Here is an 18,532-nt window from a genome sequence, read left to right on the forward strand (position 1 = left end):
GTGCCTTTTTACCTTTCATATCATGGGAAAATCTAAAGAAAAAAAAATAGTGGACTTGCTCAAATCCTCTTTGTCTTTCGGAGCATGCATAAGCGTATGCAAGTATATAACTTGATCATAGCTGGGTCTTCTATTAGACAAATAATAATAAACTTACATCCACAGTTGTCATAAAAACCTTAAAGACAAACAATGTATTGCAATTTCATCAAGGCCTGATCTGAATCCTACAATATATTTGTGGACGGAGTAAAGATTCCCACAATGCTGACTGAGTTCCACCAGTTCTGTCAGGAGGAATGAGCAAACATTCTGGGAACATATTGTGTGAAGCATGTGGATGTTTTCCCTCAAGCAATTAAAAGGCTGTGCCACACATTATGGAAATTGTCGAGAAACAGGAAACACGGGTAATATGAAATGTGTGGAATTGTCTTTAGCCTAGATTTCTGTTAACATTTGACCTTCAGCATATTGGGAAAGACTGGGAACAAAGCAGGATCAGACTCTACACCTACACTCATTCATACCTGAGGGCAATTTAGCGTGTTCACCCAGCCTAATGGGGTCTTTTTAGGAGGTGAGAGGAAACCCACATGGACACTGGGCAAAAGAAATGAACCTCAGACCCTGGAGCTGTGAGATGTTGATGTTGCTTAAAGCATCATTCAGCTAACTAAATTATGAACAGATTTATATAATCATGTGCTACATTTAATTTTCGTTTAATTATTAAAAACAATCTGAACAATTACATAACTAATTATTTCACACATGTATTATATCTTGATGTCATGAGTCTTAAGGCTTATCTTATTAGAAACCTAACAATAACAGAAATTCAATTTTATTGAATTCAATTTGTATAGTGCTTTTAACAATGGACATTGTCTCAAAGCAGCTTTACAGAAACATAGACGGAAAAAAATGTTAAAAGTTTAAAGTTAAATGAAAATCACTTAGATGTAGTTTAATATCATTTTATTAACATTATTAAATGTACCATGATGTTTATTTGGTTAATTAAATCCAACAGGATCTTTAAAGCGAATTAAACAGAAGACTAGTTTACAAATATTATGTGATTTTAGATAAAAGTTCTCCATAAAATAATGTTTCTCACACATTTATTGATTGAATTCAACAACTGCCTTTATGATTTCCTTTACCCATCTACCACTTTATTAGAAACTACTGTACACTTAGATCAGATAATCATGTGCAGATAAAGCTAGCATGGTTGCTGATGTCAGATGAGCGGGTTCAATAACAGCTGATCTCCAGGGATTTGCTAGAGTCTCTAGAGTTTATACAGAATGGTACTAAACACACAGAAAATCCAGTGAGTGATCATTCTGTGGATGGAAACAGAGAGATGATTATTCTGACTCCAGCTAGACAACAAGGAAGGCTATGGTAACTCAAACAGTCCGTCCTTATACCTGTAGTGAAGAGAAAACCACATCAAGTTCCATGAAAATCAATCAAGAACAGGAATCTGAGGCTACGGCAAGCACTGGCTCACCATGAGTGAACAGATGAAGACCAGGATATTTTTATTCATCAAATTGTGTCTAGAACAAGTTGTAGGATGTTGCTGGGTCCCTGAGCAAAGCCTTCAACCCTCTCTGCTCCAGAAGGACTGTATCATGGAGCTCTTAACACAGCTTCCAAAGCTGGGATATGCAAAGAAAAGTATTTTGCTATAATGTATATGTGACAAAAATAAAGGCTTCTTCAAAAATTCGGGTTTATCAGATGTAGGTACACCCAGCACTACTTAATAGCCACTGATAAACACATTTGAAACTGATGTGCTCATGCGTTACCACACTCACTCCATTGCATTTTCTGCAATTCACCATACAAGGTAAACATCACCTTTAAAAAAAAAAAAGCACTATCATCATCAGACCAGCCCACAGTCTTCCACTGCTTCATGGTCCAGTTCTGATGCCCATTTTTAGTGCTATTGGTGGTAGACAGAGGTCAGTCAGTAGGGGATCTGACTGATCCATAGCTACACAGCCTCAAATACAGCATGCTGTGATAAAAAGGTGTCAGAACACAGCGCATCATAGCCAGCATGAACCTTTTCACTAATTTGTGCTACTCTGGCTTCAGACCAGTCTTACACTCCTACACCAAACACTACATCACCAACTTGAAAGTGTTCCTTCACCAGAACTACTTGGTACTGTTAGGGTCAATTTTAAGGGCAAAAAAATCCTAAAAATCTGAAATACACTGCTGTAAAATATCAGCGATATGATCAGACTGCTTGTAAACAAAGCACTTGTGAAGCTACACAAGGCGAAACCTGCTGCTATTCTCGGACCAGCTGGGCTACACTTTACACCAATCAATGACCATGTTGTCAGATCACTGGATGTCCTTGGACCTCTTTTGGGAGTTACTGATCACAGGAACACTCCAGAAGACCTGCTGTTGCTCTTGCTGATGCTCTGACCCAGTCGTTTAGCCATCACTATTTGGTGCTTGTCAAAGTAGCTCAAATCCTAACGTTTGTCCATTATTCTTGCTTCCAGCACCTCGTCTTTTCTGTTAATTTGATGTCTGTGTATCCGCGCCCTTGAGAAGTGCCAGTGAAGTGAGATAATCATGTTATACACTTCACCTGTCAGTGGTTTTAATGTTATAAAATGGGTGTATCTCACCCAAAACAAAAAAAGAAAACAGCCAATGTAAAGGCAAGACCAGTGTAACATGTTAATGGGACAAAAATATACATGTTAACATGCAAGAAATCAGTGGTGGGCCGTCAAGGCCAGCAAGGCCTTCTCTGCTGGCCTAAACAGCAGTGATCTGAATCACTGACTTGCATTTTAATATATTTATTATATTTTTCCATGAATGTGTATTAAATTATTCCCAATAGTCTATTCTCTACATTTCATAGCTCTTCTCTTGGTTGCGCTGCTTCCAGTAGTGTATATTTATGATAAGAGTATTTATCCAATCATATTTCAGACAATGGCTGACATCATGTGTTGCCAGGATGAAAGAAATCTGCCTTAAGGCCTTCAGAATCAATCGTGCAGGTGCCCGTAGCTTAAAATAAGTGGCAATGAAATAACCAATCAGATTACATTAACCAATCAGATTTCGAGTTGGCATCACTGGGGCCATCTAGCAGGCATATGATTACGTCAGCAATTTCCCATCCTTTGATTGGATAATTGGAGTAGTCAGAGGCAGCAAACCACACAAACTAAATAAAATATACACATTTTAACTCACAATGGCTGACAGAGGAGAAGAAATCGATTTGGTCGCAGACATCCTTACAAATGCATTTTCAAGGCAGACTGCAATAAAATTGACTATTCCTTGTGAGGTGTGAAATACTGTAGCCTCATTTCTTTTTTACTTTGCTATTTAACGGTTGATTAGTATCCATTGCCGTGGCTTCATAATTATGGTATAGAGGTGGATTAATTCAGGAAGGACACCAGTGAAGGCCTAGGTGTGAAATGCATGGCCCGCCACTGCAAGAAATACATTTGACATACAGTATGTATTCACTTAAGATGTCGTTCAGTTCCTATAGTAACATGCACAAATTGCCGAACAGTTTGACTAATGACCTTCGCTAATCCACAACTGGCTTAACTTTGCTCTGTTTGCCCTTTCCTGGATGATTATTATAAATTTCAATAACATGATTTATTTTCTTGAATATTTCAAACCTAAATATTTAAATCCCAACACAACATATCTAAAAGATTCAGAGCAAAAATGTTAAATGATTAAGAATAAAGCGCTTTAAGATGAGCTGGTGGAAGAATAATAAACAACATAGTGTTTTATTCCATTTATACCACAGCAATTTGCCAATGATTCAGTGACTAAATCATTAAAGAATGACGCATCATACTTTTTAAACTATTTATAGTTCCATTTAATGTTATGGAAGGTTCCAGACACAAGTTAGTTCCTGTTATCACTTATATTAAAACAGCTATGGATTGTTCTCATTCACAAACCATGCATTCTTCCTTTCAGCAGCCTCTCTTTCTCTCTCTCTTTTTTACTTTTCTCTTTCTCTCAATGGTAATAAGACAAAAATACAGCTCATCACCAACACTGAAATGCAAAACTTCCTCATGTCATGAAACATCCAAAAATGCTAGATCTCCCTACAGAAAACTTCACCATATCAACAAGTGTTGTGGTAGATTCTGGTGAAGTCACATAACTTCAGGTACAGATGATGTAGCAAACAAATCCATTCAATGACACTGAAACTCCTCAAAATCACTGCAAAGCTACAAAAGAATAAAGAGGATTTTTCAGTAGAATTGTACTGAACGTCTCTGAAAAAAAGGGCTCCTGCCTCGATGTTGTACGCATTAGCTCATCAGCTTGCAGTCAACACATTACATTTTCGACATCTTTCCATGCTTTTAAAAGCCTTTCCACTTGTACATCCTTCTGAAAAGTTTTTTTTAGGTCACCTCTGTAGTACTCTCCTCAGTCTGAACGGCTTCCTGAACATAGACGATGAACTGTGAAGCGTCTTCTCCCTGCGTGTACACTGTGACTGTCTTGATGCCTTCCACGTCGTCTGAGGACACCACCAAATGATGCTCTTCTCCCAGATCCACGGTGGCCTGCTGCAGGGCATCATGGATCATCATGGTGTGGTCAGTCGGCTGCTCCTCCTCTGTAACCTAATCATAAAGAAATTAAGCTGATAAAAGTGCCAAAAAAGTGACCTTGTGCTCCAAGAAATTACAGAATGGTTTTTTATATAATTTAGGCTGCTCCCACAGTAAGCATGAACTATCTCCCACCCAGCAGTCAGCTCTCCCTTATCATAAGACAACCTCTGCTCACGGAGTCACACACGATTCTCTACGACACATGGAGTCAGATAATAGCATCTTCCCAACCTGCTGCACAGAGCAGCAGAACACACTCCCAGAGAAAAGAACTAGCTGCCTTCTGCTGCGTACACGAGCTCACAAAAGCTCTCCTCTCTCACAAATTCTCCTTGCCTTACTCCTGGCAATGGATGGCTGTGATATCGCTGAGATTTGATCACCTGATGACACACTGTTGTAGCTGGGATGCAGTAGTGAATGCAGCAAATCCTGAACACTAAATCACCAGAGATGGAGGCTTCCATGGTTGAAAAAAGTGAAATGGGATTTAAAAAAAAAAAAAAAACTCCTGACCAAGTTGGGGGGGAAGTGAGATAAATAAACAGAGAACAAAGTCTTGGAGGATCATGAATACAGTGACATAACAGTGTTGCAATGTAACTTGGTTATTTCTGGGACTTTTGCCAAGTTGTGCTGTTCTGCTCCAGTCTAACTGTCCATTTTAACTTCCAACTCACACAAGCAGCTCCTTTTCTCTTTATTTTCTGCCTCCAAAGTGATAACAAAGACAAACAACCCCCCCATCACCACAGTTAAGCCAACCTTTGTTCCATCTGGATTATTGATTACAATTACCTAATACAGGTAACAGGTTAAGCTGATTAGACTAGCCAGACTGATAAGAGTATTATCACACTACAAATCTCTAGCTAGCAATTGGGAAAGCTAGCATGTGTGGAAAAACCCTATGAGGAAATGCAACATCATTATTTATACCAGTACAGAGCATTATACTGGTGTAGTGTTACACACCTGAACACTACATACTACATATTAGTGACTTGTAAGTGACTTCACTACATAAGTGACTTGTAAAGTGTTTATCAGAACTACCTGGTGCTGTACGTTCAATTTTGTGGGCAAAAAATCCTAAAAATCTGAAATACACTGCTGTTAAAATACCAGTAGTGCTATCAGACTGCTTGTAAAGCATTTGTGAAGCTACACAAGCGAAACCTTTTGCTATTCTCAATGATAGCCACAGATTTCGTTTTTTTCCAGCCTCTTCATTCATTACTGAAAAACGTATTAAGCACCAGACTTGCCTGCTCCACCACAGTGACTGTTCCAGGTGCCATGGCAACCACAGAGGCCACTGTGTCTGGGTTCTCCGTACCAAGCTCGATTATCTGCTGGAGAATATTAACCGATGCTGGATCCAGTCTGTCTGTAGCCGTGGTGGAGACAACACCTACGAAACAGAAATGAAGACAGTTACACATTTGACTGAATATTTCTCAGCCACATCTCTATGGCCCGCTACACACCGTTCTGTGTGTTAAAGCGAAGGTTCTGCAGCACTGAGACAGCAGCCTCTGTTCCCTGCACGTCCTCTGACTCAGCAATCTGAAGATACTGTGTGTTCGGTTCCTCTGCTGATTCTACTACCTGAACAACCAGAAGAGACAAGGATTATGGTGGTGCAGTCATTCTTAAACTCCATGGACATAAGGCATCTCTGTGATGCTTGATCAGGGGAAATATCGGACATGTCACACGAGCTCGGCACAGCGCTTACGGTGGGGTCAAAATACTTATCTGTCAGATTTGTAACTAAAACTCATTTATGATTCAGAAACAATAAACAGGACTATAAACTTTATAGAACAAATTCAATCGATCTAATTTTGTTAATTATTATAAAACTACCTAGCTAGGATTAACTAATTACTACTACATTAATTCACTTCACTATACTTTTTTATATAAACTTTATATATATATATATATATATATATATATATATATATTTATATATAAACTTTTTTTAAGTCACTGGTTTATTCTGTAAAGGTGTTAAGTCAAAATGGTTGTTTTTCCCTCACCTCCCACTGATTCTCAACAACTTTGAGTCCATGCTTGCATTTCAAGTGTCTGTTCATTTCCCATTTGGTTCCGTAAACATAGTTACAGACTGGACACTTCACTCCACCTGCAGAAATACAAACCGAAGGCATTTACACCGCATCTCAGGCAGAAGAGACTCGGTGAGAGACACTTTACACTTCAGTGTATTAGAGTCTGTACTCTGTACTGAAAAGAAAACACAGGAACAGACCTTGCTCTATCACAGTCTCTGAAGTAGGTGTTCCAGGCCCTGTGTTGCTGTACTGCTCCCCAGGGTGCTTCTTGTTATAGTGCCTTTTAAGAGAACCTGAGATGTTGCACGAGTAGTGGCAGTGTGCGCAACGGAATGGCTGAAAAGGAAAAGAGGGTATGTCACAAACATGAACACTCCCAGACTCAGACACATACATTTTAATCCTTAACGAACTGTATTACAGACCTACTCCAGCTCACAACTACAAAATGACTCTGCACATAACATATTGTTGCACATTTTTTTTACCTCTACTTTTTACTCTAGCTGTTGCTTAAATTGCTGTAGTTTGCCTGAGCCTGACCTAAGCATTTCATTGTACAAAGTGTCTCTCATGACATCTGTGGCTCAAGTGGTTAAGGCTGTGGGTTGTTGATTGGAGGACCGGGATTCAAGCCCCAGCACCACCAAGCTCTAATAGAGCAAGACCCTAAACCCTCTCTGCTCCAGGGGCGCTGTATCATAGCTGCCCCTGTGCTCTGACCCCAACTTCCTCAGCTGGGATATGCAAAGAAAAGCATTCCACTGTGCTGTAATGTATTTGTGGCAATAATAAAGGCTTCATGCCTTCAGTTCTTCTTAAATATGACAAATGAACTTGAAATATGTGTATATCTGTGTGTCTCTGTACAATGATGACTGAAAAATCATCATCAACACACTGGCTGCTGGATTCAAAATCACAGTAAAAAAAATTTAAACTACAGGCTGATGGAAAACTTGCATGTGAAAAATGCACTTTTCTTGCTGGGGAGAAAGCCACTGTATTTTTACCTTAAAGGAGACGTGCTGTTCCATGTGGCGGAGGAGCTGTGGCTTCTGTGCTGCAGTGAAATCACACTCCGTACATTTGAACTGTTTACCTAAAGCAGAGGGAAAGATAAGCAGCTGTTATAATAGAGATTCATACATAATAGCATGATTCTGCCTCCTGTTCATTTCAGTTTGTGTTCTAACTAAAAACCAATCTGAATTAAAGAAAGTACAGAATCCATCCCGATTGTTTTAAGACATAGTGGTTATACACCAATGATGTCTCGGTGGTTACTAAACCCGCTACAGTATCTCCACCATATAGCCAGAGATCATATTTGTTACGGTCTTCCTTGCATTTTATTCCAGCAGAATTCTATCTCATGTAAACTGGGTTATTCAAACCATCATATTCATATCTGTATTGTTACCAAATTAACTAATAGGATGTATAGAAACATAAAATAAAAAAAATTGTTTAAAATTAAGTTACTATTTATCTCTAACATTTATCCCTAATGATCAAACCTGAGGCTTCTTGTCTTCCTCTCCTTGGTGTTTTTCACTTCATATAATAAAACTATTTAAGTTTTCATATGGTAGCCATTTTTAATTCTACTCCTGAGATTAAGTAAATATCTTCCAGATTGAGGAGCTGCCTGTGTTAAGAAAATGATAAAAAGCGGTTCACCGTCTGCCGAGTGCATGAGCTTGTGGCTCTTTAGCGTGCACTTGGACTTGAACTTCTTCCCACACAGATCACACAGGTGGCTCTTCTCCGTGTTGTGCCTGTTGAAATGAGCCTTCAGGTTGCTTTTGCTGCGTGAGGCGTAATCACACAACGAACATTTATAGGGTTTCACTCCTGTAGGTGTGAACAACAAAAAAAATCACAGCTAGTCGGAGAGCTTGATTTCAAGGCAGACATATGTAAACATATTTAATAACGAAAAAATGAACATACTGTATAAGGGCATGGATCATTTTTAAATACTAGAAAAGACAATGTTGTTGCTGTTTGGGGAGAAAATATAATATGCACTCACAATTGTGAGATTTTTATCACCTCACCTTCATGAGCCCAGATGTGCTGCTGCATGTCAGTTCCGTTTCTTGTGAAGTAGCAGTCGCAGTACGGACATTTAGAGGCTCGTTTTCCTATTACACCTTTCACATGTGCACGTATTCCCAGCGCTTCTAAAGTGTTCGTTAGTGATGTATCTAAACAGGAAACAGCACTTAAAAGCAATTCTATCATAAAAACCTGCACAAAGAAAATGACCCGGGATGTTCACTTCTTTTACCTGGATGGACGGATTTGATATGATGCCTAAGTTTGTCTTCAGGAAGTGCCTTCTTACAGAGAGGACACACAAAGCTCTTCTTTACCTAGAGTTGTAAAGTCAAAGTAAAAAAAGTCAAATCAGTGCAGCAAACTGCAACTTCCACTCCTTTCCCCAGATAAACATCCTTAGTACTTACAATCTCTGTGTGAGTTTTAAGATGAGCCTGTAGCTTGTACTTGTCAGGCGTAGAGTACTGGCAACCCTCTGAAGGGCACTTGAGCAGGACATTACTGTGTCTCTGGATTACGTGACGCTTCAGGCAGTTTTTAGTGATGGAAGAGTAGCTGCACTGGGAGCAGTAATGCAGATGTTCTCGTGTGTGTGTTCTTACATGCATGTTGTAGTGCACCTGGTACCAGAAAAGCTTACCTATAAAAAAAGAGAAGATGCCTTGAAAACAAAGAAGAGATGTATTGTTTAAAAAAAAAGGAAAGATAACGTATATATACGATTACCGCAGTATTCACACTCCAGATCTCCGTAGACTTTACGTATTCTCTCAAAAACGTCCATGTTTAGTTGTCTTTTCTGCATTTGTTCTAAAATCTGCACAAAGGCAGATTTGTCTTCGACTTCTGTAGTTGCCAGGTCCTCCATACCACTAGGGGGAGGGCTGCTTTGAGTAACACTAGACTCATTCTCAGTAACCGTCATGTCTGTTGTGACATGTTCTGACATCGCTGGTGTCTCAGATGTGGGCAAATGTGTATTCTCTTCGCCAGGATTATTCAATTCTGTTACACTACACTCCACGTTTGGCAAATTATCCTGCACTTGTTCTTTGTCTAGCAAGTCCTCCGAGACTCTCCCATGCAGTTGAGCTTCCTCGGCTACACTGGCGTCGATAACAGGGCAGTTACTGAGCTCTGTTGAAGCTATGTCCTCTTGGGGATCATGTACCAGTTCCTCTGTGGTTAAACTGGCAGGACCTTCAGCCTCTTGTTCCTCTACGCTGTCTGTTTCAGTGGCAAGCACTTCCTGTGCATTAAGGAGGGACAGCTCTTTGCTGATCTCCAGCTCGTCTTGTTTCAGCATGTCCCGCTGAATGTCATCCCCAGGTTTCAACAGGCAGAAACTGCTCTTGATAGAATCAGCGAAAGTCGTGGATTCGTCTGATCCAGGATGGGATTCACTGAAGTGCATCTTGAGGCGAACGGTACTGACAAACTTCTGCTGGCAAACTGAGCACACATACACAAAGGGATGCTTTCTAACATGAGCCTGAAGAGCTTGGAACTTTGTAGACCCGTGATCGCAGAGCTCGCAGCCGTACGGTCGGTTGCTTCCGTGGACCATCAGATGCCGATCGCGCTCCAGCTCGTACTTGAACTTACGATCGCAGACATGACAGTCGTAAAGCAGCTGTCGTTTGCCTTCTCTGGTTTGGAGCCTGTACTCGTCGTAAGAGTCTTTGACTTTCCCGTCTTCCATATCGTGGCTCTCTCGGATGTGCTTCAGCAAGTTCTTGACGTCGGAGTACTTCTTCTTACAGAAGCGGCAGTGCTGCTTAATTTTCTGGTGCACCCTCTCCACGTGCACTTTAAGGTGACCCTTGCTCAGACAGTTAAATGAGCAGTGCTCACAGCTGAACTTTTCTCCAGTGTGCTTCCTCATATGGACGCTGAGATTGGCCTTGATAGCGCTGGCGTAGTCACACTGGCTGCATTTGAACGGCTTCTCATTGGTGTGGATTCGCAAGTGGGCTTGAAGGGAATGTTTGAACTTGAAAACCTTGTTGCAGTATTCACAGGTGAAAATTTTCAGCTGGGTCTGCCCCATCCTGTGTAAAAAGACAGTGAAAAAAGTCAAACATTTGATGGGCAACAGCTTAAATGAGTACCTGACACAGCGGCTATACAATGAGATGAATGTTATAGTGGAGCAGATGGCGAAATGTCAGGGCAAGGGGGCATTTAATAATTAATTCGATCCACTGTTTGTTGATGTGTTGGTAAAGTCGGATTAGTGTTGCAGAAAATCTCAACAGCCTTGGGTTTTTCTCTCCTATTTTCTCCTAATTTGGTCAATTCCCTCCATCCTGCCAGCTCTCCACTATGAAATGGCAGCAGAGCGTGAATGCTAACACGTGCATATGAAGTCAGCCGAGTTTTGAACTGCTCTGAGCATGCTGTGTAGCGTAAGGATGAAAGCATTATCTATCCTCTTCCACATACAGACACCCTGGCTAGTGTTGCTGTGATTGACAGATGAGAGAGTACACCATCTCACCATCCCAAGCAGAGAACCGGACCAGTTTTGCTCTCTTGGCTTTTCTGCTCATCATCAGGATTCAAACATCTCCTGACAGAGTGAACATGTTTCTATTGTGCTACCCAGAATCCCCGAGCAGCCTTGTTTAAAACTACATACACATGTACCTGTTAGATTTCAGAGGCACTTCATAAGCAGCTTGCTGTATGGCATATTCTTGGTATCCTTTCTTTTGCATGGACTCTCCTGCAGTTCCTTCAGGTAGCATGACCGCCTCAGCTGGAGCAGCTTCAATGGGAACTATTTTAGTGGCACCTGCAATGAAACAGCACCTTCATAAGACCATGTCTACAGTTGGTTTTATAGCTGTATGAGAATATCTCACCAGGAATGGCTTCATGTGCTGCAAGAACCACACTGACGATGGGGTTTTTAGTGCATCCTGAGGACTCGGGCTCCTTTAAACTAGAAACCTTGTCTGCTTTCACGGTCCTCGCCTTCTTGGGTGAGCATTCTACATCTCCGTCGTCTTCGTCTACTATCTCAGTAGGATCAGCGTCCTCACCTGGGCGAGCAGAGGGTTGACGGTGTTATGTATTATAAAAAGGTTGTATTGAGGTTGCTGATAAGAACAAAGACTCTTACTGTGAAAGTCATCCTCATCAGGAACATCTTTAAGCTCTGCAAAACAGATGTGTTTGGAAATTTGACGTTTGTTGCTGAACTTGCGTTGGCATTTCTTGCACTCCAAACCAGTGCCATCTTCAGTGTGCTGGGGTTTAACTGGAGATTCGGACAGAACATCAGATACATCCTTCTTCTGTTGACTGGAAAATTGGTTAGGCCTCGGTACATCTCCTTGGGTTTTTTTAGTAGACCCTTTTGGTCTACCTCTTTTTCTTTTAATGCCCTCTTCAAAAAAAACATAAATTAGTATAGATGTATAATAATACTGAAAGTATAAATTTAGTGTGGATCTGATCTGAAACAATATGAGGTTCTTGATGATCAATATGAGATATTGATGATTTCAATAACATACCTGGTACATGTAAAGGTTTGAGAGGGATTATAATGTCCTCAGCATCTCCACCTTCATCACTATGGTTCTCAAGTACATGAGACTGGAGCAGTGATTTATTGGGAGAGAACAGGTTGCATTTTTTACACATGAAGACTGAAGATCCCTCTGTAAACACAACAGCAGCCAGGTGAAGACAGCATTAAAACCCTGGAGGCACACAATGCTACAATGAAGAGGAAGAGGAAGATGAGAGACTTCATGAATCCTAAAGCACTAAAGCGACAATAACGTTGCCTGTTATGCCGATTTATTAACAAGACGGAGAAGTGCCATTACTTTATTTGTGCCTGCAAAAACGAAGCTGAAATTCGTTTCTTTCACCTCCCACACTATTTGGAGAACAGCTTTATTTATCCTCCATCTTACTAGACATTCCAGACACCAATAATCACCTATCAGATGTCCAGGACAGGAGTTAAAATCGTATTGTATTACAAAACCCAGCTTCTTGTTTATTGTTCTTCAGGATCATCATCATCACCATCATCATCATAAGGATCATATGATTATATTTCATACCAACATGTCTTCACTCTGGTACTTTATAACTTTAATAAAGATGCTATTGTATTGTGTCTTTTTCCTCACAAGCAGATGGTGAACTCATGTATTATTCTCCAAACAAGCCAGAGCATGACTTCTCAAGAATGTTTACTATTTTATATCCTGGTGCAAAGCTGCGCTGATGAGAAAAAGTTCTGCTGTAGGACACGTTTGGTGAATTTGTTTGAAGTGTAATAATTGTTCTTTGTGGTTTTGGTCTAAATGCACATTAAGATAAATGTTCTGACTTTGCGGAGGCCATGAGTAATAGTTTATTCAGCCAAGTGTAAGACATATGGGGCAATACTAATGCCCCTGTAATGTAACATCTCTCACAGAGCAAGCATACAAGCGTTTTGGAGAAAAACAAGTGCTCACAGCTCTTCTCACTTCCAGGTTAGTGAATGTGGTCAGTGCCACCATTTGGTGCAACAGATGTTATTATTTAAAACCTAGAGGATGAAATGCTCTCAGCATATCATATCATAATGCAGACCTTCACCTTTCCTCTGGAGCGTCTGGTTTGGCTGAACATGTTTGTGGTTTGATCTGCTAATCGCTGATCTCTAGTCTGAGAGCTGTTTGTGATCTTCTGACCACGTTTCCTATATCAGTGCCTCTTTGAATAGCAAATTTAGGTGATTATCAGGATTTCCAGCCATTGTTGTTTAGCAAACATGCTAGAGCTATTTTGCATCAGGCATTTGCACCAGCCATTCATTCATTCATTCATTCATTCATTTATTTATTTATTCATCCATTTATTTATTTATACATACATACATACATACATACATACAAATGTCAGATATCCAGGTCATTTTATTTCATCACTCATCCAACTCAAATATCTTTGGTGAAAGGCAAAACATCAGATCTGTCATGATTAGTCTTTTCTAAACTGTAAAAGATAAACAATAATAACTCAGTTAATAATCAGACATTGATAACTTTTACTGATGTTTGAGTCAGTGAGGAGGTCACTGAACAGGAGATCACTGAACAAACAGCTCTCCATCATGGACAATCCGTCTCACCCGCTCTACAACACACTACAGAGTCAGAGAGGAGCTCATTCTCCAAAACACTCGTTCAGATTCGGTGTCACCGAAAACGCTACAGGAGATCATTCATAACATTCACTATAACATTGTACAATAGCTCACCTGAGTGTGACAGGTGATAACACTCTCACACTGCACCACTACAACTAGTAACACTAGTTTCTACTCACAACGTTCTTCATATTTATTATAAACCACCAGTTTGCACATGTGTACTGTGATGTAAATACTGATCTAAATCCATATATATATATCTATAGTGAGGGAAAAAATTATTTGATCCCCTGCTGATTTTGTACGTTTGCCCACTGACAAAGAAATGATCAGTCTGTAATTTTAATGGTAGGTGTATTTGAACAGTGAGAGACAGAATAACAAAAAAAAAAATCCAGAAAAACACATTTCAGAAAAGTTCTACATTGATTTGCATTTTATTGAGATAAAATGCAATAAAATGCAAATCAATGTATAACTTTTTTGAAATGTGTTTTTTTGTGCAAACGTACAAAATCAGGGGATCAAATAATTTTTTCCCTCACTGTACATTATATATATATATATATATGTGTGTGTGTGTGTGTGTGTAATTTATGTATGTTTTATTTATGTATAATTTGTGTGTAATTTTTATTTTTTTTGTTTGTGTTGTGTCTTTTAACTGTCTAAGCTGTTGTAACAGATGAATTTCATGGGATAAAAGTATCTATCTATTGGCCTGTCTGTCTGTCTGTCTATCTATCTATCTATGGTCCATTTCTGAATGATGTCTATATTTTCTTTTTGAGAGAATGAAACACTTGTATGTATATAATTTTATATATACTTTTGTGTTTTGTGTCTTGTAACTGAAGAGAAGAATTTCATGGGATCAATGAAGTATCTATCTATCTATCTATCTATCTATCTATCTATCTATCCATCCATTTCTGAATGTCTATATTTTGAATGAAACACTTCAGTTTCTAATGCAGATGAGTTCAGACATCGTTTCAGAGAACAAAAACAGCAGCATTCTCCAGATGTTGCGTTTTCTCAAGCAAATAATAACTTACAGGATGTTTTCCACGACTCAATGATTAAATAATCTTATTGGTATTAAATCGTGCGGTCTTGTGCTCGGTGAGGATGTATTAGACCGTTATTTATCATCATGCTGCAGGGTTAATGAAGCAGTGTGTAGTGAGCTGGGGTGAGGATGATGATGATGATGGTGGTGTTAGTGAGTTTGCTCACTGACTATTAGTTTCGAGACGAACTTAAGACTGGGTTGTGAACTGAACCGCGATCAATTAAAGCAGCTCCAACAACCAGTGAAGAGTTAAAATTCAGCAGTAAGTAGTGTAAAGCGAGACAATAGTGAAACAATGCCATCACTCAGTGCGCCTGATTAATTGCTCAACTTTAGGAGGTGAAGTTCCAGGCTAGTTTTACCTGCTCTCTGCTCATCAAATCATCGGCATTGACTGTTTCTCTCCATTACTGTAAAAACCAAAGCGCTTTCTGCCTACCTGCACGCGCTGGGTCCATGCTCCTCCATTAAACCAGTAGTCCAAAAATAACAAAGGAATCTTATTTATATCGTTATGACTCCAAACATCGTTTTAAGTGGAATTTATTGTATTAAAATTACTTCAGCAGGCGTTTATGGCGAATCTGCGACATCATATATGGCGGGTTGAGTCTCCTTTTTGGAGCTGTTCAAGGAGAATGGAGCGCGGGTCAGTCAGAGCGCCACGTGGCGGCCTGGAGGCGAGTCTGTGGACATACACCGCCCACGTGACCTGCTTCTAATTTCACAAAAGGAGTTACTGCTAGATTTGTTTTAACTTGTGTTTGTTTGTTGTTTTGAGCCTTCTCTAGTTCATCAGAACAATGCAGAAATGTAGTTTTCCATCTGAACAATTCCTGCTCTTTTATACGGAAACATTTTATGACGTCACTAGATCCCTGTATGACAGCACGTTAAGTGTGTTCCTCATTCAGATTCATTTATCACACCATCACTACACATCTAGTTCACACTAAGGCATGAACCACCTCTGTGACTCGTTTTCGTATGTTTTTTCTTAAAGTAGGCTACCATTTTTAGATTTGCGGATTACCAAAGAAGAATAAGCAATGCTCGCCTGAAAGAACCTCAACAATAAAAAGGATAATCTTGCTGACTTCATGAAATGTGTATAAAAGACGTTTCAAATACACAGAAAACAGATTAGTTCAGAATGGAATACACATTACACTACTGATGAAAAGCTCACGCAGGTTTTAGAGAAGTGAATTAAGCAGCTGTGAATGCAAAGCCTTCACAAACATATGCTACATGCTACACCTGGATGTATTTTTTAATCATTTATAACTACTATACTATTTTCCCTACATACATTACTATCATGGCACTAGTTCATACTCAAATCAGCTGTTCCTCAGCACCAGCTACATACATGACAGAAGACTGCATGCTGTTCTGATCAACAGCTCAGTGCCTCAGCCATATTAAACTACCACCACAATAAACTTTGAGAACAGTTTGAAAACCTTATCACTTTCTTTACATTAGTGTGACAGAACATCATGATGCAGCAAATTTGATCCGTTGCTGTATATCCACTGCATGTCCAAAAATACACAGACTCTTGAGTGTAAGAATGCACAGAACCTTGACCTCAACCCCAATGAAGACCTTTATGATGAGCTGGAACAGTGACTGTTAAAGCAATAGAACAGTATTAATGTATATGTTTGATTAGAATGAGTAATGATCTGTGAAATCCTGTTACCTGAACAGTCAAGAACATTTTAATAAAACTTCACATCATGTATTTTATTTATTTAGTTTTTTACAAGAATGTGTATGGCTAGGGGTTTGCTTTGGGTTCTTTTGCTTTGAAACTACTTACACCTTTATGGAGAGCGTGTGTTGATCTGATGCAGCTTTTTGTCATTCTACTGTCTGGACAACAAACTCAGCAACCAACTGAGCCACAGCAATAAAAGAAACCTTTATTCAGGTTATCATTCATACAAAATGTCTGTCATTTATACAACTGTATACATTTATATCCATTTTTTGCACATCACAGTGGTTTTCCAACCAGTCAAAGCAAACACCCTCCTCTCAGCGTTTCATCCACACTACAGCTGAGTGTAGGATGTTTACAGGGACTGCAGCTGGACAGTCATTAAACTCGCAACAGAAACAAAAGGATAAAAGTACTTTTATAGCATTTGTAGCACTCAGAAGTACTGGCAATCCTGTTTAAGCCACAGCATTCTTTGTTCTTTCTACAACTTGCACTTGACACAGGACAATCTGTATCGCTTTAAACAGCTTCTTGGTACTCAGGGTGTCACAAAAGGTCGAGTACATGAAAAAAGCATGGATGATGGTGGTAGTGGTCAGTGGCAGCAAACATCCAACTGAAAGCTCAACACTTCACACACAGCTTCCAGTCGGGGATGTTTACAATCACAAACAACCGGCTCAGTTCATACACAATCAATATGTACAGTCCCTGTTCACACACACACAGCAAACAAAAAAAGCAGAAGTAATAGATGGGGAAAGTGCAGTGTGGGCTGCTGCCCTCTACAGAGCAAAGCCGTGTACAAAACACAAAGTTAGACCCATTCTCCCTTTAAACCGGGAACATGATGAGGCTGTTAATCTGAACATTTACACACTTGTACATGATAAAACAAACAAACAAAAAAAGATCGATCTGCAGGACTTTTTGAAGAGTTTAGATTTCTATCCATGTTTAGTTCACACTGTTCAGAGGTTACACACTTGGCTAAATCACTTCTGTGGAAAGTATCCCTCTTGCAAAACTCACATTCTTGCCAAAGCCCTACATGTCAAGACGTAAAAAAGCCAAAGGTTAGTGAAATAAAGAGAATGGTCTCAGGTATGTTTGTGCCTGTTCAACAGCCCGGAAGTAAGAAACATCTTTAAACAGCTTGTACACGTACAGACACGAGCACAAAAGAAACAAAAAAACAAAGAAGAACAATAATCTGATCTGGAAAAAAGTCCTGAACACACATGAAGAGCAGAGGCCAGGTTGTTTTTGTAGCAGTTACAAAGTTGGTCGAAGAGGAAGCTCACGAGCTAACGGTGGCTGTGCGAATACACACCGCTTTTCAGTACGCTCATGAGGCTGTAAACTTAGTTTAGTGAGAATTAAAGAGAGAAAAAGCGAGTCGTCGCTGTAGCCTGAAGTGTTTTAGCACACTTGCTCGAGACGGCTCAAAGTCATTCTGCTAATGAGCCCAGAGAGATCATAGCGCACAGTGCGGCTAGCTAACGGCGGCTAAGCTCCGCACACACAACTACCGCGGACCGTGTCCTTTCACTCCAACATATACCTCATTACACTCGCCTTCACTTCACTCCACGGCTCTCAGCGGCAGCGCGGGTTACTACTACACTTTATTACTCTTTTTATTTCCTCCGACTCTCGCTGCCACAAATTCCGAGTCTCCGCCATTCCGCTTCCTTCCGTCTCTGTCGCTTGTCTTTAGTT

General features: G+C 39.9%; 1 protein-coding gene across 2 annotated transcripts; it reads right to left on the bottom strand.

Annotated features, from left to right (window-relative positions):
• Nucleotides 1–964: 964 nt before the first annotated feature.
• LOC131359579 (zinc finger protein ZFAT-like) lies at nucleotides 965–18,521 on the bottom strand. Of its 2 annotated transcripts, none has more exons than XM_058399553.1 (16): nucleotides 18,375–18,521; nucleotides 12,361–12,507; nucleotides 11,964–12,230; nucleotides 11,704–11,883; nucleotides 11,486–11,633; nucleotides 9,563–10,887; nucleotides 9,244–9,476; nucleotides 9,066–9,150; nucleotides 8,833–8,982; nucleotides 8,453–8,626; nucleotides 7,783–7,871; nucleotides 6,967–7,105; nucleotides 6,734–6,840; nucleotides 6,176–6,296; nucleotides 5,954–6,099; nucleotides 965–4,694 (listed from the first exon to the last, which is right to left on the bottom strand). In XM_058399553.1, the coding sequence occupies exons 2-16, from the start codon at nucleotides 12,488–12,490 to the stop codon at nucleotides 4,470–4,472; spliced, it is 3,519 nt and encodes a 1,172-aa protein (XP_058255536.1). In that variant the 5' UTR covers nucleotides 12,491–12,507; nucleotides 18,375–18,521; the 3' UTR covers nucleotides 965–4,469. The 2 variants fall into 2 exon arrangements, with proteins under 2 accessions (XP_058255536.1, XP_058255527.1); XM_058399544.1 differs by lacking the exon at nucleotides 18,375–18,521 and adding an exon at nucleotides 15,518–16,015.
• Nucleotides 18,522–18,532: the final 11 nt, after the last annotated feature.

Source organism: Hemibagrus wyckioides, linkage group LG01 (genome assembly GCF_019097595.1).
Source record: "Hemibagrus wyckioides isolate EC202008001 linkage group LG01, SWU_Hwy_1.0, whole genome shotgun sequence".
NCBI classification, from domain to species: Eukaryota; Metazoa; Chordata; class Actinopteri; order Siluriformes; family Bagridae; genus Hemibagrus; species Hemibagrus wyckioides.